Below are 22,131 nucleotides of genomic sequence, written 5' to 3'. Positions count from 1 at the left end.
AATCAAGATGAAGTAAAGAAAAGAAAGCTCGTACATCAGCGGAAGCATGAAATAACTTAATTCAAAACGCTAGCGGTATGATTCTATCCCAAGCAATGGTCGAAACTTCAAAGTTGCTTTTGGCAAAATGCCTTTGCTAGACGCCTTCATTTGTGCTCTTACATCATCAAACCTTATTAGGTGCTAACAAGAGGTTTCCTATGCTAGCCATAGCCCTGAATCTATACCACGGCGTGCTTCACCCGCATAGAAAACGGATCATTCAGCAACAAAATTCAGTCAAAGGATTGTCCAACAGAAGGATGTATATGATCAAGCTGAAGTTAGCCCAGAATGGTATCCTGTATAGGTAAGGCGTTTATACTTGCCACCATTTTAATGGTTTTCAGTAAAGCTTGACCGTTGCCTGAGTAGCACGGCTCAATGATGAAGAGGAACCGCTATGGAGCCTGTATTCGTGTGTGCCGTAGTGCAAGTAAAAGAGATTGTCATTAGTTCTTTTGTCTGTTTAGGCTAACGGTAAAATTCACCTGTGCCCTGCAATAACTGCCACGAATGAAAAAAAAAGAGTGATTACCACTGCTGGCCACACCGTGCGCACTCCTGCAACTCGTTGTAGGCACCTCCACACTGCACCGTATTAGCGAGACAGCGCGTACTTTTCTACATCCGAGCTGCCCACTCCGAGTGACCCCGATCGGACGAAGAAAGTTTGAAGTCGGACTCGACGCGGTCGCTAGCACGCTCACTCGCGCCCTCGCTCACACTTCGCGGTTCTCGACGTCGAGGAGGCGTCGCCGGACAGAGCGTATACGAACGGCAATTACGATCGAATTCGCGGAGAGCCTTCGTCTCTGAGACGCGCAATCTCGTTCGGCCCCGAGGGCGAGATACGGCGCATTAAGAGTCGTCGCTCGGCGCGGCGTTCGGAGGAGGAGATCATTGTGGTCGGCTGAAGTTCATCTCTCCGCAGCGACGGGGACGACAGCTGCTTTACGACGCCTGTTCTCGGGCTAGTTATATACGCTTTTCTTGTGCGTGTAAAAAAAAAGAAAAGCAAAAAACAGCGCTGTTGATTTCTCGAAGCTGACCTACACCGCAGGACTCGATTAACTTACTGTTTTCTCTTATTGTGTTTTATGGTTTTTCTTGCAATGTGGTCTTGTGTTTAAAGTAGAAAATGTCACCGTTACCGAGAAGCCCGATTTTCTTTAACCCTACCGTAAGAAGTCAACAAAAACATTAGTAAGTGCAAGTAATTTCCCCTACATTGTCCGTGGTGTCTTTGTTAGCTCGATTCTTATGGTATAATAAAATGTAGCGACACGTGTGGATGCTGCTACAAGAAAAGTTTCACTTTAAATAAAGTCCGCGGATTGATGCCTGTGGTGACCAACATATTGCACGCAGGCGCATGAATGAAACAATTACACACGGCGGTGTGCCGGCAGAATTTATCGCGCATAAAATTGTCCTCAAAGAAACTTTGAAATGCTCTCATTGCTTCGCGATGCATTGCTTTGGATGACAGTGGTTTCTTGTATGTGACGCTTTGAGCATCTGTGGATTAGTTTCTAGTTGTGTTAATAAAAGAAGGTCAGCAACGCTGCACGGCACCGTCCATACCCCGCCGAGAATTGCGGCGAGAGCACAGGCCACTTGACCCTGTCTGCAGAGTCAATAGAACGGGATTCGTTCGGTCTCGCCAGTCACGTAGCTTGCAGAACAGTGCGCAGTTTCGGTGAGACAGGGTGACAGGTGATACGACGGCTCGGTTTCGCCGACACCAAGGCAGCCAGCAGCGAGCGACTCTGTAAACTGGAACTGTCTTGTTGACCAAACGTCACGCCGACGGAACTCGTTACGCGGTATACCGCACACGCCGGCGGCGGTCCGAGACCGAAGAATAATCCAGGGTCTTACTTTGGGCTCGCGCAGTTTTAAACCGGTGATATGGGGCCTCCTCGTTCGCGGCTTTCTTTCTTCCATGACCTCCGCGGTGTAGTCTACTGACGTCAACTCATGTGTCACGCGGCTGGCTGAAGCAGCGGGAATTCTAAACCTATGCGGTGAAGTGGCACTACGCCAGATGGTAAATATGAATGATTGGCCGGGGGTCACCGTTAAAACGGAATGCGTAAAAAAACAGTGACGAAACGTAAATAAACATCTTTAAATTGCGTGTTTGGGATGAAATCCCAAATTTTTAACCTGAGAGATAATCCCTCTAGATTCGTAAAATATTCATAGGTCAGCGGGATTACTGAAATTTCTTTTTCCTCACCCCTTTTTTTTTTTGTCAACACTATCGTCTATAGTGCTCATGCCCTGTGTGTTATGTGGCATGTCGTTATTCTTCCTTTTTATTTCACTGCTATGAGTGGGTGGGCGCCATGTCATTTCCAGGAAACAGTTCCTAGCTGGCTAGGTATGTTTGCATGATTATTGATATTCAGCAAGCGTCTTGCTATACTTATTTTATGCATTTTCTAGTCATGTCCGCTATTTATGTTCCTAGAAGATCGTTCCCTTTCTTTTTCTATGGCCCCATTCTCCCTCGCTCCCATGTTGGGTAGCGAGCCCATCTAATAATTTCTCTGCCTTTCTCTTCTGTCTTTGTGTATATAAAGGATCTACGTTTCTTTACAGAAGGTACTGGGACCATGGCCTCGTGCGTTTGCGATGAGCAATTTCATAAATCTGCTGCTGCTTTTCATGATATGAACCTGCCTATACACTGCGAAATTCTCTCCCCAATTTCAGTTCACTTTCCCTCTTCTCCAATGCAGGATTGCCACGTGGGTTCAGCCTAGCTAACCATAAGGCTTTCCTTCATAAGGTAAACATGCTTAAATTAGGTCTTACTGGTGAGGTTGGAAGCAGTACGCCTCTGGCTAGTTGATTTCTTGTCTATACAAAATAAATATGATATTTGCTTTAATATAAGCATATAAAGATTATAGTAAAAAGAACACCTTAGGACGCGTAAACGCTCACCGATAAAAAGGTGAAAATAAAGAAACAGACAAAGCACAACAACGAAGACGAGTGACTTTACAAAATCACCTTTAGTTTTTCTAGCACATCTCGGTACTTCTAAAAAAAGTGTTTCATCACGCTGAAAGCTGCTCTTTCAAGACCACTAACTTGCTGTAGTTTGAGTATTGTTCGAATGGTCGATAGATTACTGTTCAGAACCCAAAGTTTGAAGTGCAGCTGTTGCCTTTTCTGGGCGTATAATCGGCAATGCAGAAACACGCGGGATTTGTCCTCGTCAATCACTCCACGCGAAGACTGCGCGAAGTTTTCGCAATGAATTTTATAAAGCAAGAATAACTCATTCCTGTCTTTGCGTGTTTTAGAGCGCACTTCTTAGGCGCCCGTTCTTGCGGCGAGCGTAAGCGGCGGCGGCAGCGTAACCGAGCGAACGAGCACATCGAAAGATGAAAGCGAACGCGGAGCGCAGCGGCGGATGAAAGACGCGAGGAGGCAAGCGGAGAGGAGAGTGCAGCGGAAACATGAGGCGGAAAACGGAGCAGGGTATGGCTAAAGGGTGAGGAGAAAAGCGTACTGTGGCGACGATGGCTCCGAGATGGCGCCAGAGTAGCGCGCGTTGTCCGGAAGGTCTGTCGGCGGCGGCTGCTGTGAATCGCGCTCACGCGCCACCCACGCGCTGTCTCTCGCGATCCCCAGGTTAGCGAGGCAGTCGCGCCGCACATCGCTTCCACTTGCAACGTGCCGCACGAGTCCGCGCCAGCCAATATATCGCGAAATGAGAATGCGCATAGCGCTGGCTCAAATTTCGCATAAGGGAGTATCGTAATCGGCAGTTAATTTTTTGGGTGTTCTGTCAGGGAGCTTCACCAGAGGATATCTCCTGTTGTTTATCGTTTACCAGGGAAGGGAACGTTATTGTTCCGTAAACGTTCCCTTCCTTAACTTAATTCCCTTCCTTAACATAACGTTAACGTGACCGTTAACGAACTTGCGCAGGCAGTGCGTGGATTTTGAGCATATACTTGAAGCTTCGGTGTTTGCGATAGCCCGTTATTGTGGCGCCATGTAGCTGGCTCTAGGCGAAGGACCACACGGGCCTCTAATATTTCCATGCACACCTCGTCTTTTTTCAGCGTTTGATATTTGCGTGATCAGGCATATGACCTACGAAATGCTTCAGAAGAGACGATACGAACTCGTGCACACACGATGAAAAGACTATAGCAAGCAAAATTTTTTTGTGTGGTTACACATCTTGGAGGCACATATGATGCGTAAGAGCCTTCACATAACTAGCTTCACGAACTTGAACAATAAGCACAGGTTTCTAAGGTTTTTGTTCTTTATATGTACTGAGTGTTTTTGTATATTCTACACAAGTAGAGCAACTGTAGCGAGTGTAGAAGTAGAAGGAGGCGGCTATTTTGGTTCTATATTGACTTTAAGCATGTTTTCGAAATGTGCTTTATTTCCACAACTTTAATAAACCTTATGAACCTCAGATCTGACTGACCTCATGCAATCATTAAACAATTCATGTTTTTTTCGAGAAGGCGGTGATAAAGTAGTTCCTTACGTTTGAAATTTCATTCGTCAGTCAGTCGTCCAATAAATCGAGGCAATGATGTTTCACCTCGCTCAGCATGAAGTCAAATCAATCAATCAATCAGTCGATCAATAAATAAATAAATAAATAAATAAATAAATAAATAAATAAATAAATAAATAAATAAATAAATAAATAAGTCAATCAATCAATCATGGACTTAATGAATGAATGAATTATCCAAAATAAGTAGCTTGCTATGGTAAGCACAAAAGGAGGAAAGAGGGAACTGCCACAGTCTGCCTAAGCGACGGCGAAACTCCTTGAATGGCTTCTGCGGAAGCCTTGCCCGTCCACCGGCATGCAGGCTGCATTCGTACCTGGTAGTCCGGCTTGTGCTCCCTAACCTCCTGGAAGCACTGCTTGACGAGCTCGAACGATGCGATCGAGTCGATGCTGTAGACAAGAAGGAAGGCGTGGCCGTTGGCGATCGACAGCCGACGCATGGCCGGAAACTGATGATCGCCAGCGGTGTCCAGGATGTCCACCTGAGCGAGCCGCATGCAATGGTGTTTCAACTCGCTCATCAGCATGAAGCGAAACAAAAGTACGCGGTGCTGTTCAAAGTACATAAAACATTCACCGGTGTTTCAACAAAAACGGCATTGAATAAGCACAACCATATTGGTTCATTGCTAATATTGTTTGCGTTGTTACAGAATTCAAATTAGTCATGAACGTGAAAGCAGCCGCGAATGCGAGAACACTCATATCTCTGCAGTGCAGTTGATTCGGCCGACGACAATGATAGGCGAACAGCAGTTACGGGGACGTGTTAGGCTGGCAGATTTCGTAATCAAGGGTAGTAAGGGGGACAAGCTGGGCGCTCGATGAATGCTTTAGTTATCCTTTTTTACATGTGAAGCCAGCTTTCCTGTAATACCTTTCAATAAATAGATGCTCCATAAATTACACTTTATTACGCTATCTTCTGTATGGTGGGACAGCGGGGAATACAGAAAGTAGGCAAAATAACGTATGGTTAAAAGGCAAGTGGTGTACTCATTCAATTCAAGAAAATTAATGCATGCAGAAAGGCGCATGAGTTCGCGAAGCGTACAGCCGACTCTAAATTCTTCTCAAGAGGAGATTGCTTGTGTTCATCTGCGAATGTTTATTCCGGCCGATGCTGTGGAAAACTGTGCAAGTCTTACCGATGCATAGCACCACTGCGCCAGCTGTCGCGTCGGTGAGCTCACTATTGGCCAAACTAAAATTTGTAAAGATTTGTTAGAGCTTCACTACTCTTTTGGTCATCACAACAGACGCGCTCTTTTGGATTGAAGCTTTCGTTCCGTCTTCCCCCAATTTGCATAGACGGGTTTCTAGCTAAGTAAATTGGGACTACTCCAGAGGCAGTATAATCAAAGGTGGTGAATCAGTGGACGCATCCTGACAACAATGCACAATACGGGCCCTCTGTAGGGTTTCAGTGGAGTTTGTAACGCTAGTCGATTCTGGAGGTGACCAAAATTAAACGATAGGTCCACACTACGGCGTCCCTCATGATTCACCGTGCAGTTTCCGGACATTAAACCCAACAATTCTCTTTCTTAAGTATATATTATCTTGTCTGCAGTCTGCGGTGTCCAGATCATGCCCACCTGGCCGTATCAAATTAATTTGGAGAGATCGAATTATCCGAGAAGGTTCGATCTCCCACCTTGAGCGTCATCGACTCGAGGTCGAACTCCTTGCAGAAGAGGTCCTCGACCGTAGGCTTGTAGCGGTCCGAGTACGTGTTGAACAGGAAGCGCTTGACGATGGAGCTCTTGCCGACGCCTCCGGATCCCAGCGTCACCAGGCGAATGCGGTACTCGCTGTCCTCGGTCATCGCCCACCGCAGCACCGGCGTCGGGACGCCAACCCTACTCACTGCTGCCGGGACAGCCGGCTGGAGTCGACCACCTCGTTTAACCTGCGGGTTAGAGACATTCGCGGTTTCAGTTGAGCAAATTCTGCCAACACGTGGTTTATGAGCTACCGATGTGGGCGGAAAGCATCATTGAAGGGAACCTGACACTGTTCGAGACGTGCTCTATAATTGTACACTCTGAGCTCCTCATCGTACGATATATTTTTAAACATTATGATGCAGTAACACGTGATACTAAAGTTCTGTAGTTCAATATTCATATGGAGCTCACAGTTAACGATGCCTAGGAAAGCACATCATTGTCTGTCGGCTTCATATGGTTGTGTTCGAGTCACTCGCTTCCCCTTCTTTCATTTAGGAAATTTTCATTATGCTACACTGTAAAGTGAAACAAGGCGCTTATAAAAAAAAGAACTCATAAGCACGTTTGTTAATATGCATTGCACATTATTTTTTTACAGTTTTTGTCACTATAGAGTAATCTATAACAAGATGTAGATATTTTCAGTTTATATGGCTGTAATTTGCAGTGAGAGGTCAACTTGAAAGCAGCTTGCACATGTATTTGTGAATCCTATTGTGAATTCGTTGCTGTTGTCGGACAACGAGTGCTGGCTGATTTGGCGATGCTGTAGGCTAACCTTTTAAAGGTGATTTGCACTGGCTGGTGTGCTGAACGCATACTTTAAAGTAAACGTCACTTGTAAGTAAGAATGCGAGTACAGTGGGTTATTTGAAATTCAACCAAATAACCGATATATTTCTCTAGTTCCGAATACAACAGAAGAAGAACACAGGGGTTGAAAAACTATTTACCTCAATACATGTAGTGTTTTTCGGACGTCCGTACAACTAGACAATATGCATAGGTCATCAACAATTGAATGTTCATTACACTTGTTTCTGATTGTCTTATGGCAGTACGTACTTTAAGCGGTCAGTAAAAACGATATATACCGGCCGTGGCTGCTGCTTTTCTATGGGTGCGAAATGTAAAAATGACGTGTGCCACTCTTTGAGTGCACGTTAAAGAATAGCATGCGGCCAAAATTAATCTAGAGTCCCCCATCACGGGGTGTCTCGTAATCATATTGTGGTTTTGGCACGTAAAGCCACACAATTCTAAACCTTTTCTTCAGCTCTTAGAGCAATACAGCACAAGGACTAGGATCATGCTATCTGCCATAGGTGACACAAACAAAATTGTTAACGCAGAAATGAAACACACTGTATATATGGTGTGACCTACTTTCTCGGCACGCATTCGTCAATGACCATAGCATTTCCACATATTCAACCTTAACCAAAAGCAACAAGAAATTAGACATCCAAATTCTAGAATAATTCTGAAATACAAACGGCAGTATTGAATACGTATTCGAAATATAGAATTTTGACCCTCGATGGTCGTTTTCTCGTTGGTGATGTCACTAGGTCCCAACAAGCACAGCATGCAAGCCTTCTACGAAAGCTAGCGTGCTCGTGCAACGATCAGAGAGTATTTATGCATGTTTCTGCCATCCGCTGATTGGCTGTGATGTTGAGCGTCGGGACTTGCATTCAGGCCCAGAAAGAGGCATGCATATGCTGTTACCATTACCGTATGTGGCGAACACTACGCGCGACAGGGCCTGGCAGAGCGGGACACGTTCTCGGTATTAGGCTGCCGTTATTGATCGCGGTTAGCCTACACGAAACACACTTCAGGCAGTGGACACGCGGAGGTAAAAACAGAAACAGGCAGGGCACTGAGTCTCGCGAAACGATTGTTTGCGTGCTTCGCGAAATTAGACGACGACGACGACGACGACGAAGAAGGTGCGTGTGGCCCGTCTTGCTGAAACGGTGAAGTGTTGGGAATGTTCTATTGCGGGCCTTGGCGAACCAAAGCTTTAGTTAGGCGTGCTCTTCGCGCCCCTTACAACAAATTCACTTTGTGGATCTGAATAAAGCTGCTCTTTCGGCCGATAGCCAAGCATTGAGAACGATAGCAACTTACGCGTATTGAAAAATTACACGACGTCTAAGGCTCGTAGTTTGATCAGCTATATAAATTCCATTAAATATTCGCTAACTAATTAAAGTACCAAGCGTGGTACAATGCGCGCGCAGACAAACATGAACAGATCTCACTCGGTGACCGCGAGCACAGCGTGGAGCCAGCGATTCGTGCTGGCGCTTGCTTCACCGCGGGTCCAAAACTTACCTTACGTGACATTAAACGCTAAGTGCGGTAGGAAAACAGCTCACACGACTCCACCGGCAATCTTGGTTCATGCTTAGACTTTGCATCCGCCGCGAATGAACTCTAAGACACCGAGCGCATGCCGCTTATGTGCTCAGCCACTCGGACAGCCACGCCCAGCCAGGGCCGGACTAGAGGAGGGGACGCGCTCCTTCCCTGGCGCGGTCTTGATCACGTTACTCCCTGCATTGAGCGCGAGGAAAGGCGGTGCGCATAAAGCCACCATACTTCTCGGCTAAGCCTCGCAAGCCCAAACCTCATCCTTCACTCAACACGGAACAAGCACATGTCCTTTGCAAAGTTTAAACGAACGTTCATCTCACGCCACTAATGCTCTACAACTTCGGTTGGCGTAGCATATATCACTACCCTAACTGTCCAGAGATAAGCACAGATACAGAACACATTCTCTAATCATGTAACACTGCCATTACCTCTCCCTATTTTTCTTCCCCTTCCCCTCCTTCCTGGAGTGCTTGGCTTCACTCGGACTTGGCGGATCAACAACGGGCCTTAGTGGAGCAAGCGCTCTGCGTTACTGGGCCTTAGTGTTGGCTTTAAATAACTTTTTTCCTCCTTCTCCTCCTCGGAAACTTTTTCTGTCACCCAAAGCATACGCCGCGCGCGGCGCGATATTATCACACTTGGACTTTATAAGGAAGGTCACGCCGTTAGCCACGCCGAATATTCGCCGGTAGTGTCCATATAACTGCAATAAAAGAAGTCAATGGCTACTCAAGATTTTGTATCTTAAAAATACGTGCACTGTTCCTGCAGACTATACGTGGATGTCAAGCTCCCTATACTTAGGAATGCAGAAGCACTCATGCAGTTTACTTTGGGCGAGCGCTATGTAGAGTGCTGGCTCACCAATGTAGTCCGGAGTCCCTACGCAACGGCTGCTTTGATAGCCGAGTGTCCAGCTTCGGAATGCGTTAAACCGAACAATTTTTTTTTTTACAGAAAGTCCATGCAGGCAAGTGGTTCAGTTAACGAGAGGTCAATGCCTGTCCTTTGGATATGTAGGGGGCCTCAGCGAGTTGCCAACAGCCGTTTCGTTTCGGCAGATCCTAAGCTGCCTCCGCGATCGCCACCTTGCGGCATTGCTGCGCAGTTGTAGAATCAAAGGAGACGACAAGAAAGGGAGACGGCCGGTGACTTTCTCGGCCTCGTTAGCGTTGCCAGACACCGACAGCTCATTTGAGACAGGAAATTACGGTGCCCGATGCCCAAGTTGCGGAACGGAAGGAGCGACGGGAGAATCAGGGGGACGCTTAACAATAACAGAAGCGTCTTATAAATGCACAGAGGACAGAAGAACATTGCCCAACGCCCATGACTCAAAGCGCGCCGAGCGGCGTTAAAGGAGTCGCCGCAGACGAAGGTGACGTCACTGACGTTAAAGAAAGCGCGTGCCGAGAGCCTTGACCGGTCGACCGAAGCGGGTACGAACGGAATTAGAAGTAAAACATTCCGTTCTTACGCGGAATAGTTTCTTTAAGTTTCGGACGGACATTGTCTGACCATAACATAGCCCGGAAATCGAGCCACTCCTGCCATCACCGATTCTTCGTGTCTTGTTTCTCTTCTATATGGCAGCGTTGAAAGGAGGAAATGGGAGCTAGCTCGAGCAGCAAAACGCGTACTATAGCGATAGATCGTCGCTCCGGGCAATGATTTCCTTCATTTTCGTGCTATTTGAAGAAAACGAAGCTATGTTCTGTCCTGATAGAAGTGTGCACTGCAGGGCGGCTAGAGCTGGCACTCTGTTGCAATCAGGTATCGACCCTTATAATACAGAGTGAAATCAGTAAAGGAGAGAGGGAGAGAGAGAGAGAGAGAGAGAGAGAGAGAGAGAGAAATGAAGAGGAGAGAGAAAGGCTAAATGAAAGGCAGGGAGTTTACTGAGCCCGGTTGGCTACCTTGTACTGAGAGAGAGGGACAATTGAATAACGATTAAGACATGACCGGGGTAGTTGGACAGGTACATGACCGGGGTAGTTGGAGAAGTATGGGAGGGGCTTTTGCCCTGCAGTGGGCGTAACCAGGGTGGTGATGATGATGATGCTGACGAAGATGAAGATAAGGAGAGAAAGTGGAGAGTTCACACGGACATCAAAGGAAGCAGTCTGTAGCTTTCCTATAGGCATCAGCTAGACCCTTAGGTATTAACATTTATATATGTGAAGTCTATTGATTTTCGGTTGGCTTCTATGCTTGTGTGGTAAACTGATCTGACTTAGTTGTGCGCAAAAAGCATCTTTAGAGGCAGCCTGTAAAGTACCACAGACTTACATAACCTGCCCTGCCTTCACATACATTTGCCTTTTTTATAAGTGCAACGTATATAGAATTGCTCAAGGCGAAAGTCTTTAGGAACTCGACTAGTTTCAGTGTGTCTGTGGTTCATAGATCTCCAGACTAATTGAGGGCAAAAAAAGTTTATATAGAGTAGTCGGTAAGTTGTGCAAGCCTGTACGCACACGGGATGCCTGTAGACAGGGTCTATGTAAACTTGATAGAAGATCTTGATAGAAACTTGATTGAAACTTGATAGAAGATCTCTTGATCGGGGCTGATAAGCTTTGTATAGACTTTATAAATAAATTCTATAAGCAGAATTTATATAGCTCGTCAAAGAGGAGATCACTTTATGACGCATGGTGCCTTGTATAGCTGGATACGTGACCTTTATGTCCCTGACTACAGCTCGTAATGGACCGTAGCGTCCTCGACTGCTGCACGGTACTTTTGCGAAAAAGAACAGAGTATATTTTTTATTCCTGTGTTTTATATTTTAGTTTGGGACCAATTTTTTTTCTCCATTAATGTTCGGCAGCTCAGAAATTCCAGGAGCATGCGAAAGCAAACGCAGCCAAAAGGAAAGAAAGAACTGCAGAAAGACCCTTCTGCCGTTCAAGCGGCTACGTGAGGTTCCATACGAATTGCCTCCGGGATATTTCGCGCCGTAAAAGTATTCCAGACATGCCGATATTGCTGTTCAACTCACGCAAGAAAAATAGGCTCTCTTTTGCATTTCCTTTCTGATTGCTTAGCTCTTGCCTGTGACTATTGAGCGTGCTTCGTATTACTCTTTTGTCCACATTTACACGCCATCCTTTGTAGTCCGCCTTCTCTTTCGTTTTGTTCAGACTGGCCGTAATTCAATTGTTTGTTTCTTAGCCTAGGAGTTGCGAGTGCGTTGTGAAACCTAATGTTTCGCCACTATACAGTAGAGACTGCTAGGTGCCCATGCAAGGAAGCATTCCCGAGCAGAAACTGATACTTCATTTGTATGTACGGCTGTTGCTTGATATGTTGTGTGGTAGCATGTATGATTTGTTTGTAGCATGCATTTTCTTGCAAAGTTGCATTTAGAGTTTCTTTTCGTGGTGTTGGGCTGTTTATATTGGTATGCAGATGACTGCATGATATTCACACATGTAGTATATAAGTATGCTGTTTACGTATAGTATATGTGTGTGAGGTACGTTTATTTCATATCTGCAGCATGCATTGACATGTTAACAAGTCCATCAGAGTATATCCCGCCTTATCTTTAAAACACTAACTCTTCATGAGGTATGGAATAGCCGGCCCCCAATTCGTGTGCCAACATCTCGACAAGCAAACAAACAAACAAACAAACAAACAAACAAACAAACAAACAAACAAACAAACAAACAAACAAACAAACAAACAAACAAACAAACGAACGAACGAACAAACAAACCATCAAACAAATAAATAAAAACTTTTGGCACAAGATACTCATCATGCAATTAAAGCTGACTCAAAAATTGTAATGGTTACTTTATTTGTATTCCAGAGTACTAAGAATGCACAGTTGCTGCATGAATTAGGAATAAGAATAGTTGCTGCGCCTGATCATGATTATTTACAGCTGCTATTTGGCATTTTAACTTGTTACCACATTCCCGGTGCATCAGACGTGGACAAGAAGAATGGACGCTCACAGCGCTGAACCAAAAACCTTAAGCGTTTATTTTTTTTTTTCTCCTTGTCTGAAGTGCTAGGTTCTTGTTTCCGTGGTTGCTGAAATCTCCGCGTTTCCGTGACTCTTGCTTCTGTCTTCACGAGTGTTGAGCTTGGAATGCAGCACTCAAGAGGGATCTCCTTACCAGCTGTCCAAGAACAGTTATGCTTTGCAAACGGTCTGGAACATTTGTTCTGTACCCGAACTTTAGAAGTGATGCTCCTGCATTTTTAGTAATCTCTGTTTCTGTGTTGGCGCCTATAGGTCGAGAAAGACCAAGTGTCTCAAGCAAGAGCAACGAAACGTACGTCATGCTAATTCCTACTTTTATTACTATTCCTAATTAACAAAAGTTCTTCCATTCTAAATTCTGGTATAAGTTTTCTTTGTATTTCTCATAAGCTTAACTCCTAATTCATCTGGTCACACTTTTCAGTTACAAAACTCTTTTATTCGCACTTTGAGCTTTTCAAGTTTATTTTTCTATAAAAACACAATCTTTGCGTTCAACCACCCGAGGCTTAGGCCATCCCCAACTGGGAGTACCGGCAACGTTCTGAAGGCACATAATTATCTTCAGTACAAGCAGCAGTAGCGGCAGCAGTAAAGCTGCAGTGTACTAGAAGTGTACTAGTGTAAAGAGTAAAGCATACTTGTGTACCAGTACACTGTCATAATGCAGAGTGGCTTTGGTCCTGGCGAGGGTAGACGCAAAATATAGAGCCTAGTAGTTAGTGGCACATATCTACTATGGGTACACGCCAAGAACCGGGTAGTTCAAAATAAGATGACGAAGAAAAATGTAAAATATTTCAAAGAATATATGGGAATAGGGGTACTGCAATCAAGGTACCTAGATGGTAGATAATGAGTTTTTGAAAACGAAGTAATAAATGAAAGCTAAGATACTACTTTCTTCTCATAGCCTCGTCTCAGCACTTCTATTTATTTACATATACATAAAGTTCTGAATATATACAGCGATTTAGCTTCATTAGAAGTCAGAGAGGACGGAAGTACGTGCTTCCTACCCCTCTATATTTCTGTTCTATGGTCTCAGAAACCAGCAACGATTAAGCTTACTCAAAATAAAAGTGCTATATATATGAATAAATATATGAGAAACGAAAAAGCAAATAGTGAACGATGTAATGTCTCTTATAAACTTGAAGTTTAAAAATAAAATAAAGCCTAAACATGCGCACTTAGTGTATATAGGTGATAGAATTGCACGAAACAATCATTGGTTGCAGAATTACCGTTCCGAGAAGAGGAGTAGTCCGCGACACCTACAAGCACCACCATGTCGTTATATACTGTTAACAAAATAAAGTAATTAAACCAGAAAAATACGGGAACGTCAAGCCGAAGAGTCGGAATTGTCGCGCAATTGAGAAAACCAAGAGTGCTTCGTGTATGTTATTGCAAAGCACAGACTGTATTCACTGAGTTTTTGCTTCGATTGAAGTACTTACTTATTTCAAATAGGAAACGCTGACTACTAGTGTTTGTATTTTGTATGGAGTAGAGGCCCCCGACAATAATACATTTCGACATCTTATTGCACTCCATACATGTGTAATTGATGTTGAATAGAGTTGATTGGCGTTGAAAGACGCCGTCTAGTTCCGGCAGTGGGTTCCGAGCACGGTTGCCACGCTGGGGACAAATTGTCCTTCACATGCGAAGTGCGTCCTTTGGGAGAAACAAAATTCGTTGTCTTCGTGCCATTCTATCCACTGCAGTCCAAGAAATGGTTCGCAAATTCCGCTTGCAAGATATGCAAGAAATAGGCAAAAAGGCAAAAGGCAATAGGCAATAGGCAAAAAGATATGCAAGAAATAGGCAAACAAATTTTGCGAAGGTTTAGAAACTCCATCACACGATTTTCGCCGATTAAACAACATATAGCAAGTACAAATATTGAGAAGCACTTGTAAAATGTCTCAATCTGTTGCTACGATTAATGTCGAAATTCCAAAAAACCTGGCATCATCGTTGTTATTGTTACGTCAGCATACAGAAATATATGCCTACGCTGTGTAGGTAAGTTGATGCTGCTCATACAGAAAGGTAAGCCAGAGGGTTGCGTGCATTCTTTTTTTCTGGCTGGGCTTGGTGGGGCAGCGGTAGCAATTGCAGGAACGGAATTGACCCCATCAAGCCACTATTAACGCGATAGCGTTAAAGGTCGCGTGTCCCAGATAATTCTGCATCGGCGTCCGGCGTTGAACTTTTGAACTAAGCATACCCAACTGCGCAGGCCCTCCATGTGGCGCAAGGAAACCACTGCACTAACTGAATTTCTCAAAGTAAAATACGTAGAAAACTCGTAAGGTACGACTTACACACCAGGTACAGGCATGATAGCATGGGATTGTAATTTGAACATACGAGAAAACATAATTCTCTTATGCGGAAACACAAAACCCTTTTAACGCAATAGCGTTTTCGAGCTGCCGTTCAAGGTCGGTCTTAGTAGGAGTGGTGTGTCTTCCCTAAATTCCTTGAACTCGATAAAAAAAAAAGAACCACAAATCTCGCCTTCGTTCATAGCGTTCGCCACCAGCGTTTCCCGGTTACATAAGCTGCAGTTGCCGGGAAGCGTGAGAAATACTCAGGGATCTTCAAATGTTATTGCGTTCCGCTCTCAAAGGTGAAGCTTCAGCGTCCTCCAAATTTTTGATGACTTCATCAGGCATCTGCCTCGTATGTACTCTTTATTCCCACACGCCATTTCCCATTGGAACATACTACCCTCTAGAGCCGTAAACTGCCCATCTGCCAACGCATTTATTGACAGTATTGAGAATCTGGAATTCGAATGGTGAAGTTAACTGTATTTCATATCCAGCCTTTGTCGATGCATACTTAGGGTAAACATGGTTTCTCCTGCTTCACGAACCACTCATTTAAACAGAGTGTATGTGTTTATTGGGTATGTCCATTTTTGTGTGTGCTAGTGCTCTTTGTTTTATATGCAGTAATTTCAATTTCTTCTCTTTTTTTGTACTGTATTCCATGTTGTAACCGCTCCTGCATGGGCCCGACGAAGGCCTGCATAAAAATAAAATAAATAAAACCAATACTGCTTGGCTGAAAAAAAAAGCTACATTATGGCGCTGTGACATCGGCAATACTTTTCTAGAGTTTCGTATGGTTCGTACCTCATTTTAGCAAAACAAAGTGTTCTGCAAGCACCCATATAATGAATCACTGGTCCCTCTCTCTTCTCTTTTTGGCGCCAAGATTTGAACAAGGCGATCTGCTCCAAGGCAGCAGTTCTACAGAGCCAAGGCCGGCTTACGGATTATTTCAGACCACGATATTATTGTGACCTCGCCTCATTCTCTGTCTACGGCCGCGGCAGATTGCACTGTCTGTGGCAGCGACCTTCAAGTGATGTTGAGTGTCGCTGAATAATCTTCGCCCAGGTATAGCCCTTGTGGAAAGTATGAGAGCTGCTTTCACTGTACAAGGGCGTCCCAACTATCATGCTCGGAGATTTAAAAATATGCATATACCACGTAGCTGTACAGAACCAAAGTAACGTTTTTTGCCGCCGCTTGGAGATACCCAGATTGTCTTTCTTTTCATACCGGCTTGTTACGCAGTCTTCATGAATTAACCAACTTCTCAAATATAATTTGAAGAAAACCGTCTATGAGAAAATTGCAGAGCAACATGAAAAACTCTGGATACACCTTCTGTTGCTCAATAGGTGCTACATGAAAGTGTTTTTTGCGAGAGTGAAAGAAGCGCGAATACACGCAAAATTACCGCGCGACTGGCCGCCCGAGGCACTTTGCTTGTATTCCGCGTGCGTTGGGTTTGTTGTTTGCAAGCGCCCTGAACTAAGCTTTATGGCAAGTGTGACGTCACTTCGCGGCGGTTTGCATCACAATGAGCTGTTGTGCTTTCAGATGTCGAAATATATTCAGCTAAGGCGAAAAAGCTCTTCGCGATACCGTCCGCCAAGCGGGACGGGTTAAGAAAGGCGTGGTTTCGAGGAATTGGGAGCGAGAACTTCAGGCCGACATCCATCACACGGCTATGCGAAGTAAGTTGCGAGATTTCCATAATATATAGCATCTGTCGAGGCTTGCATAATTTGCTGCGGGCCATAACGTAGTAGATATGACAGAATTCACAAAGCATGCTTCCATCTGTGTGCACGGTTTAACACAATTCCTACGCGATGTGTGAACTTTGTTGATATAAGCACTGCGTGGTCGTATTTTGTGGTGGTACGCCAAGAGGGTAGAATCGGTAGGTACGCCAAGAGGGTAGAATTCGGGGGCACGCGAGGTTGCCTGCGAAAACTTGATTAGGAATGTTTGATATTCGGCACAGTTCTTTTGACAAAATTTGATACTCGAGCGTGAAAACACATCTTAAGAAAGCAACTCCATACTTTTGCTTGGTTACTTACTAAGCTTCTTTAGAGCGAACAGCTTTGTTTGCCTCCTTGGTTGATGTTCGTCTTTGGTAGTAGGCCGGTGGATCTGGGATGCACAGGCACCGATTTAAATCGTGCCTGCTTTCCCGAAACCGAGCTTCGCCGAACAACAGCGTCATAGGTCTTTGCAACGTACGTGCTCATTCGCGTGAGCTGTAAACTCTGCCAAGATTTAGATGCAACGGTGAAGCACTCGCAACGAAAACATGCGGTCACTAGCTCGTTCGCTGACTCGTTGAGTCGTCGACTGTTCAGTCATTGACTCGCTTTAGTCGTTCGCTCGGTCATAACTACCCTAAAGTCAGTTCTGGCAAATGTTATTTCAGAGTGAGTGCAACCGTCCTCGATGCATGCACCTCTATATTACTGGTGGTGCAACTCGGTTTTGCGACGGCAAGTGTGTCACTTCGTGAACGGACGAGCTAACGCATGATGAAATGAAACCTGAAAGAAACATAAATGGAGCCTCTAATCTTAAAGGCCTAAAAAATAATTAGTCACCTTAAGGTCGCTATGCTTTTGTTTGAGATTGATTGAAGTGCTCTAACCACGCTGGAGCGTAGCGAACGAATGCTAAAAAACTGATTCATTTTCGATTAACGTAGAGCTCCGGCTCGAGAATCGGCCTCGCGTATTTCATCGTCGACGTTGAGGGGCATGAGAGACATAATAACACGAGCGCCCATCTCCGAGCCTTTGCGCGTGCTTAGAAGACTGAGAAGTACGCTTGAAGGCTAGCACTGGGGCTTGTAGTACTCTACCGTACATTCAGAGCATCGATTGTTCACGCCCTCTGCCAGCCTTTGTACGTCATAGCTGATACGCGCCGCGAAATCACCTGGAGAGGACGGTGCAAATTATTCCGGTTAATGAGGGCTTAGCACGAAGTAACTCGGAGCTAGAAAGCCAACGTGAGTGCCCGCCTTGCTATGCATGCATTTACTGTGCGAAAGCTTGTCTGCTATGCTGAAGCATAGTAGTGGTCGAAAAGGTAGCGCGAAAGATAGGAGAAACTAGCAGGAGCGAAGGTGGAAGAGGATTTACAAAGTTTACTTTACAAAGTTTCAGGGGTTTTATAAGCTGGTAGCGACAGCTAGTGACTATTTCTCCAACTACAATGTTTTTGAAACGCTTCGTATTGAATGAGTGTGTTCTCGTAGGAAGAAACTCATAAGAGCACGACATGTTGAAGATTACGCAGCTACCGACGCTTTACGCCATCAGTTAAGCAGCGCGTATTAGATGGCTTCATCATTCTCTTTCAATGGTTTCAAGTTAACGTCTGCGCCACAAGGTATCGCTACCAGCGTTCTTGCTGCCGTAGATCTGTCCGGTAACTCGGTACTTCGCAAACCATAATGCGTTTACGGACAAGGTGAAACTCTCTAAAGACTGTACATATGATAGTTATTACCCATGGTAGTTGTCGTACGCGAAGACTCTATGCATTGACTCACGTCTTGCGCGATTACGCGATATGCGCCAATTACCCACGCTTAAGCTCATTGCGCAGGGTTCATTGCGTATGCGCAGGGTTCCACTCCTGATTGGCAGGCGTCAGCTATAGCCTCTACAACACTGCACAGTACGAGCGACTGGGAAGAAACCACTGTTCATTCTCGCGGCAGCAGACAATCGAGGCTCTAACATATACTGCGGTAATCTCGGCTGAATAGACGAATCCCGCGCCGGCACAAAACAAGGCGCGCCCTCCATAAAGGAATACCATCGAAACTCCCCCGCACCGCAGCCAAATCGCCGACTATATACCACGAGTCGTGGAATAAGAAGCCGGATATATCGAGCAACGCAAGATTCCCTCTTTTGCAGAAACAGTCCATCGGCTCTAGTGTTTACGAACCCGCACGGCGTGAGCCTGCCTCCACGCCCAGAAGCCGCTAGGGGGCACACAGGCGGCCCCTCTCCAAGAGACGACCGTGTTTCCCATAGCCGGGCAAATGCCTCCTCAGGGAGCAACGGGCCGCCGTCGCCGCTCCTCGCGTGTTGTGCCCGTGCCGCTATGAAGTAGGCAGGTTATTGTCTGGCGTCTTTTCTTTTCTCCCTCCGTTCGTTTACATTACGGGCCTCTTTCGAGTACTACGATATGCGACGCGTGAATATGCACCAAATACAGGCGCGAGCGAACGGTAATATGATGTACCGGAAGCGCGGAGTGGTGCGCCTCGCTGGGCCTTCACCTTCAAGTCCTAATAGAGTTAGGTAGAACGCCTATAAAGTTTCTGCGTTATGAAGAATCCATGCCATCATTTTAGTTTTGTTGCATCTCTTACTCTTCGAATGTGAAAACGTGGCGACTTATTTTCGGGTGCCTTCTTTTTTCCTGACGCATTCAGCGCTGCGACAGAGCGGTGTGGTACGTTTTCTTTAAAATAATGCACTTGGAAGCGTCGGGTTTATCGCTCCATACGTAACGACGTGGTCCGGTCGTTTTAAGCTGTGCTAAACGCTAAGTTAGGCCGGGAATTCTTGACGCGATGCAGAACTGCGTTTGCATATGTTCTTAGCAACGGTGGGATGCTAGCAACTGCTCTAAAACGGTGTAAAGCGTGGATAGCCAACCCGCGCCCCCTGTCAATACTGCGTAATGAGCTCCACTCATTTATGAGAGATAGCGAAGAAAGAAAAGGCTGGGAGGTTGACCATAAGCGTGTCCGGTTTGCTACCCTGCACTACAGAAAAATATAAAGTGAAAGAACTGAAAGATGGGGCGAAAGAAAGGGTCTGTTAGCGAGCACGCTTCGTTCTTCCCAGATCCCGCTAAAGTTATTTAAATTGGATTTGATCTAATTGACTTGGGGACCATGGCACGCCCCCTCATTGGCATATGCACTTTGCACGCACTCACCACACAGCGTCAACGAAAACAACAAAGTTAGTTTTCTGAAACAGTTAAAAAGGAAAATGTCTTTTTTTATTCTTATTTAGGTGTAGAAGCAAGGGAACGTAGGCTACGTCAGATCCGGCCATTTCAAAATCCCACATTCTTTACTCAAGGAAAAATCAGCCAAGTGTGAACGATAAGGCCGACAGGGTCGCCGTACATAGTGGTTAAAACGGTTATATGTTTATATGTCGATTATACGCTGCGATCTATTTTAATCGAAGCAGATTTAAAAAGAAAAGATTTAACGGACGCGATGATGCGTTCTTGAGTATTCGTTCTTTCAGCACAGCGGATGCCAGATGGATGAGTAGTCGTCGCAGCCCGTTCGATAATCAACTCAGATCAATATTTTAACTTATTAATTACAGCTTCTTGCCCAACGCTGTAATGACAGTATTGGAGGAGGACGCCGTAAGAGGCAACGTCGACTGACGCGGTTGTAAAAAAAAAAATCCTTTGCTACCATATTCATGGGCGAAAATTCGCCTTTTGTTTCTCCGATACCGAAAGTGGACGCACGCAGTGCGCCCGAAGAACTGCCCACGTGATGCTTCCCGCCTCGTTTCGTTTCTTTCCGTCAGCGGGTTGACCCCCCGGGCGTGCCTGTCGTCATCTTATCTCGCGAAGATCCCGTCTCGATGACTTGCTGTCGCTTGCACTACAAAGACGCGACCACTAATTGCATGCCTCAGCAGGCCATTAGAACGAGCTGCTCTTCGTCGCGATGGTGTCAAGAAAACGTGAGCTGTGCTTTCAGCGCTCTTTCTGCGTTCAATGTCGTAACGACAAAAGACGAATTTTAGCTCGCGAATAAATCACCGACAGATGACGTCTTTAAAACCGCGTAAGCTGTTCTCATTTCCTGCGGCGTCCTCTTGCAATACTACCATTGCAACGTTTGTGTTAAATGAATAATTAATAGCCTAATTAAACATATGTTAGTTAATTAGTGAATCGACTACGACGGCTACTGGATCATCTGTGACCGCAGCGCGGAAAGAACGAATAGTGATGAAAACGTTATCATGCCGGCTGAATTCTACTTAGAAAACGTCTCCAATAAAATAGATCCCACGGTATAAATCTATTCAGTCTCTTTCAGTACCTTGTTCATGTTTATTATTCGCTAATTTCGTATATTATTCATATATTATTGACATATTATCATCCTTGAGATGATGAAATGTACGGTGCAATGTGGCTAATTCCTTTTTCAAACAGCCAATAATAAAAGTGCAATTGTTACGAAACATACTATTAGGAAACATTATACATTTATAAACGAAGCGATAACGTCTTAAGTAGACGATATTACTGGTCTAGAACACGTATGTTTTGCCTTCTCTGTCTTCGTTGCTAACTCCGTCTTTGTACAATTTAGCAACCTGCCTGAAACACAAGAGTGCACTTTAGGTGTTATGTTGTTTGCATGTATGCAGTAATCCGTTAAATGCCGAATATTTCATAGGTATCTTCGTACCAGTAAAATCAGCTTTACCATTAAAAGCTGCACAATCATTGCACCTGACCTCTTCTCGCTACGTTTAGAAGACATCTAAAGAAAGATGTGCCGTCGACCACATTAAAAATGCGTTTATTTCTTCCCAGACCTCCACTAAACCGATACTTCAAATAATCTAGATGGCGTCTGCCTTAAAAGGTCCTGAGGGCATCAGCAACACGTACTATCCTGCTCGCTTAGTAGGCTACCGCTGAAGAATTTTTAATCCTCCTGCTGCAACGTAGTCGGTTAATGCGTTGCAATTGATGATCAAAGTAGAAATAAGCTGAGATGCATAGAGCGCTGGCATAAATAACCCATTTATTTTGTATGTAGTAGATATGTTATGGTAATTGGCCTCTGTTCAGCTACGCACATAATACATATAACATGACTAGGATCCCAGCTAGTGGGTAGAATGTTGTCACTTAAATATGCGGTTTGTGCTTGCGCGCTACCACTTTCGTATGATGGATGGGTGAGTGGATATTTGGGCATTGCATTGTAATAAGGAGCCTCCAGTTGTGATGGAGGTGACATCTTAC

General features: G+C 45.0%; 1 protein-coding gene across 3 annotated transcripts in view; it reads right to left on the bottom strand.

Annotated features, from left to right (window-relative positions):
- The window catches only part of LOC135921879 (GTP-binding protein Di-Ras2), an 88,540-nt gene that overhangs the window by 7,641 nt on the left and 58,768 nt on the right, over positions 1–22,131 (bottom strand). For 2 of the 3 annotated variants that reach the window (XM_065456281.2, XM_070524424.1), the window contains exons 2-3: positions 6,267–6,521; positions 4,924–5,091 (exon numbers count right to left, since the gene is read on the bottom strand). In XM_065456281.2, coding sequence (XP_065312353.1) covers positions 4,924–5,091; positions 6,267–6,437 — 339 coding nt within the window. In that variant the 5' untranslated portion in view covers positions 6,438–6,521. Of the gene's footprint in view, positions 1–4,923; positions 5,092–6,266; positions 6,522–14,758; positions 14,918–22,131 lie in introns of those variants that run through there. The other variant, XM_070524426.1, reaches the window with a different exon arrangement.

Source organism: Dermacentor albipictus, chromosome 8 (genome assembly GCF_038994185.2).
Source record: "Dermacentor albipictus isolate Rhodes 1998 colony chromosome 8, USDA_Dalb.pri_finalv2, whole genome shotgun sequence".
Classification (NCBI taxonomy): Eukaryota; Metazoa; Arthropoda; class Arachnida; order Ixodida; family Ixodidae; genus Dermacentor; species Dermacentor albipictus.
The sequence above is the reverse complement of the archived record's forward strand: the minus strand, read 5'-3'. Positions and strand labels throughout refer to the sequence as shown.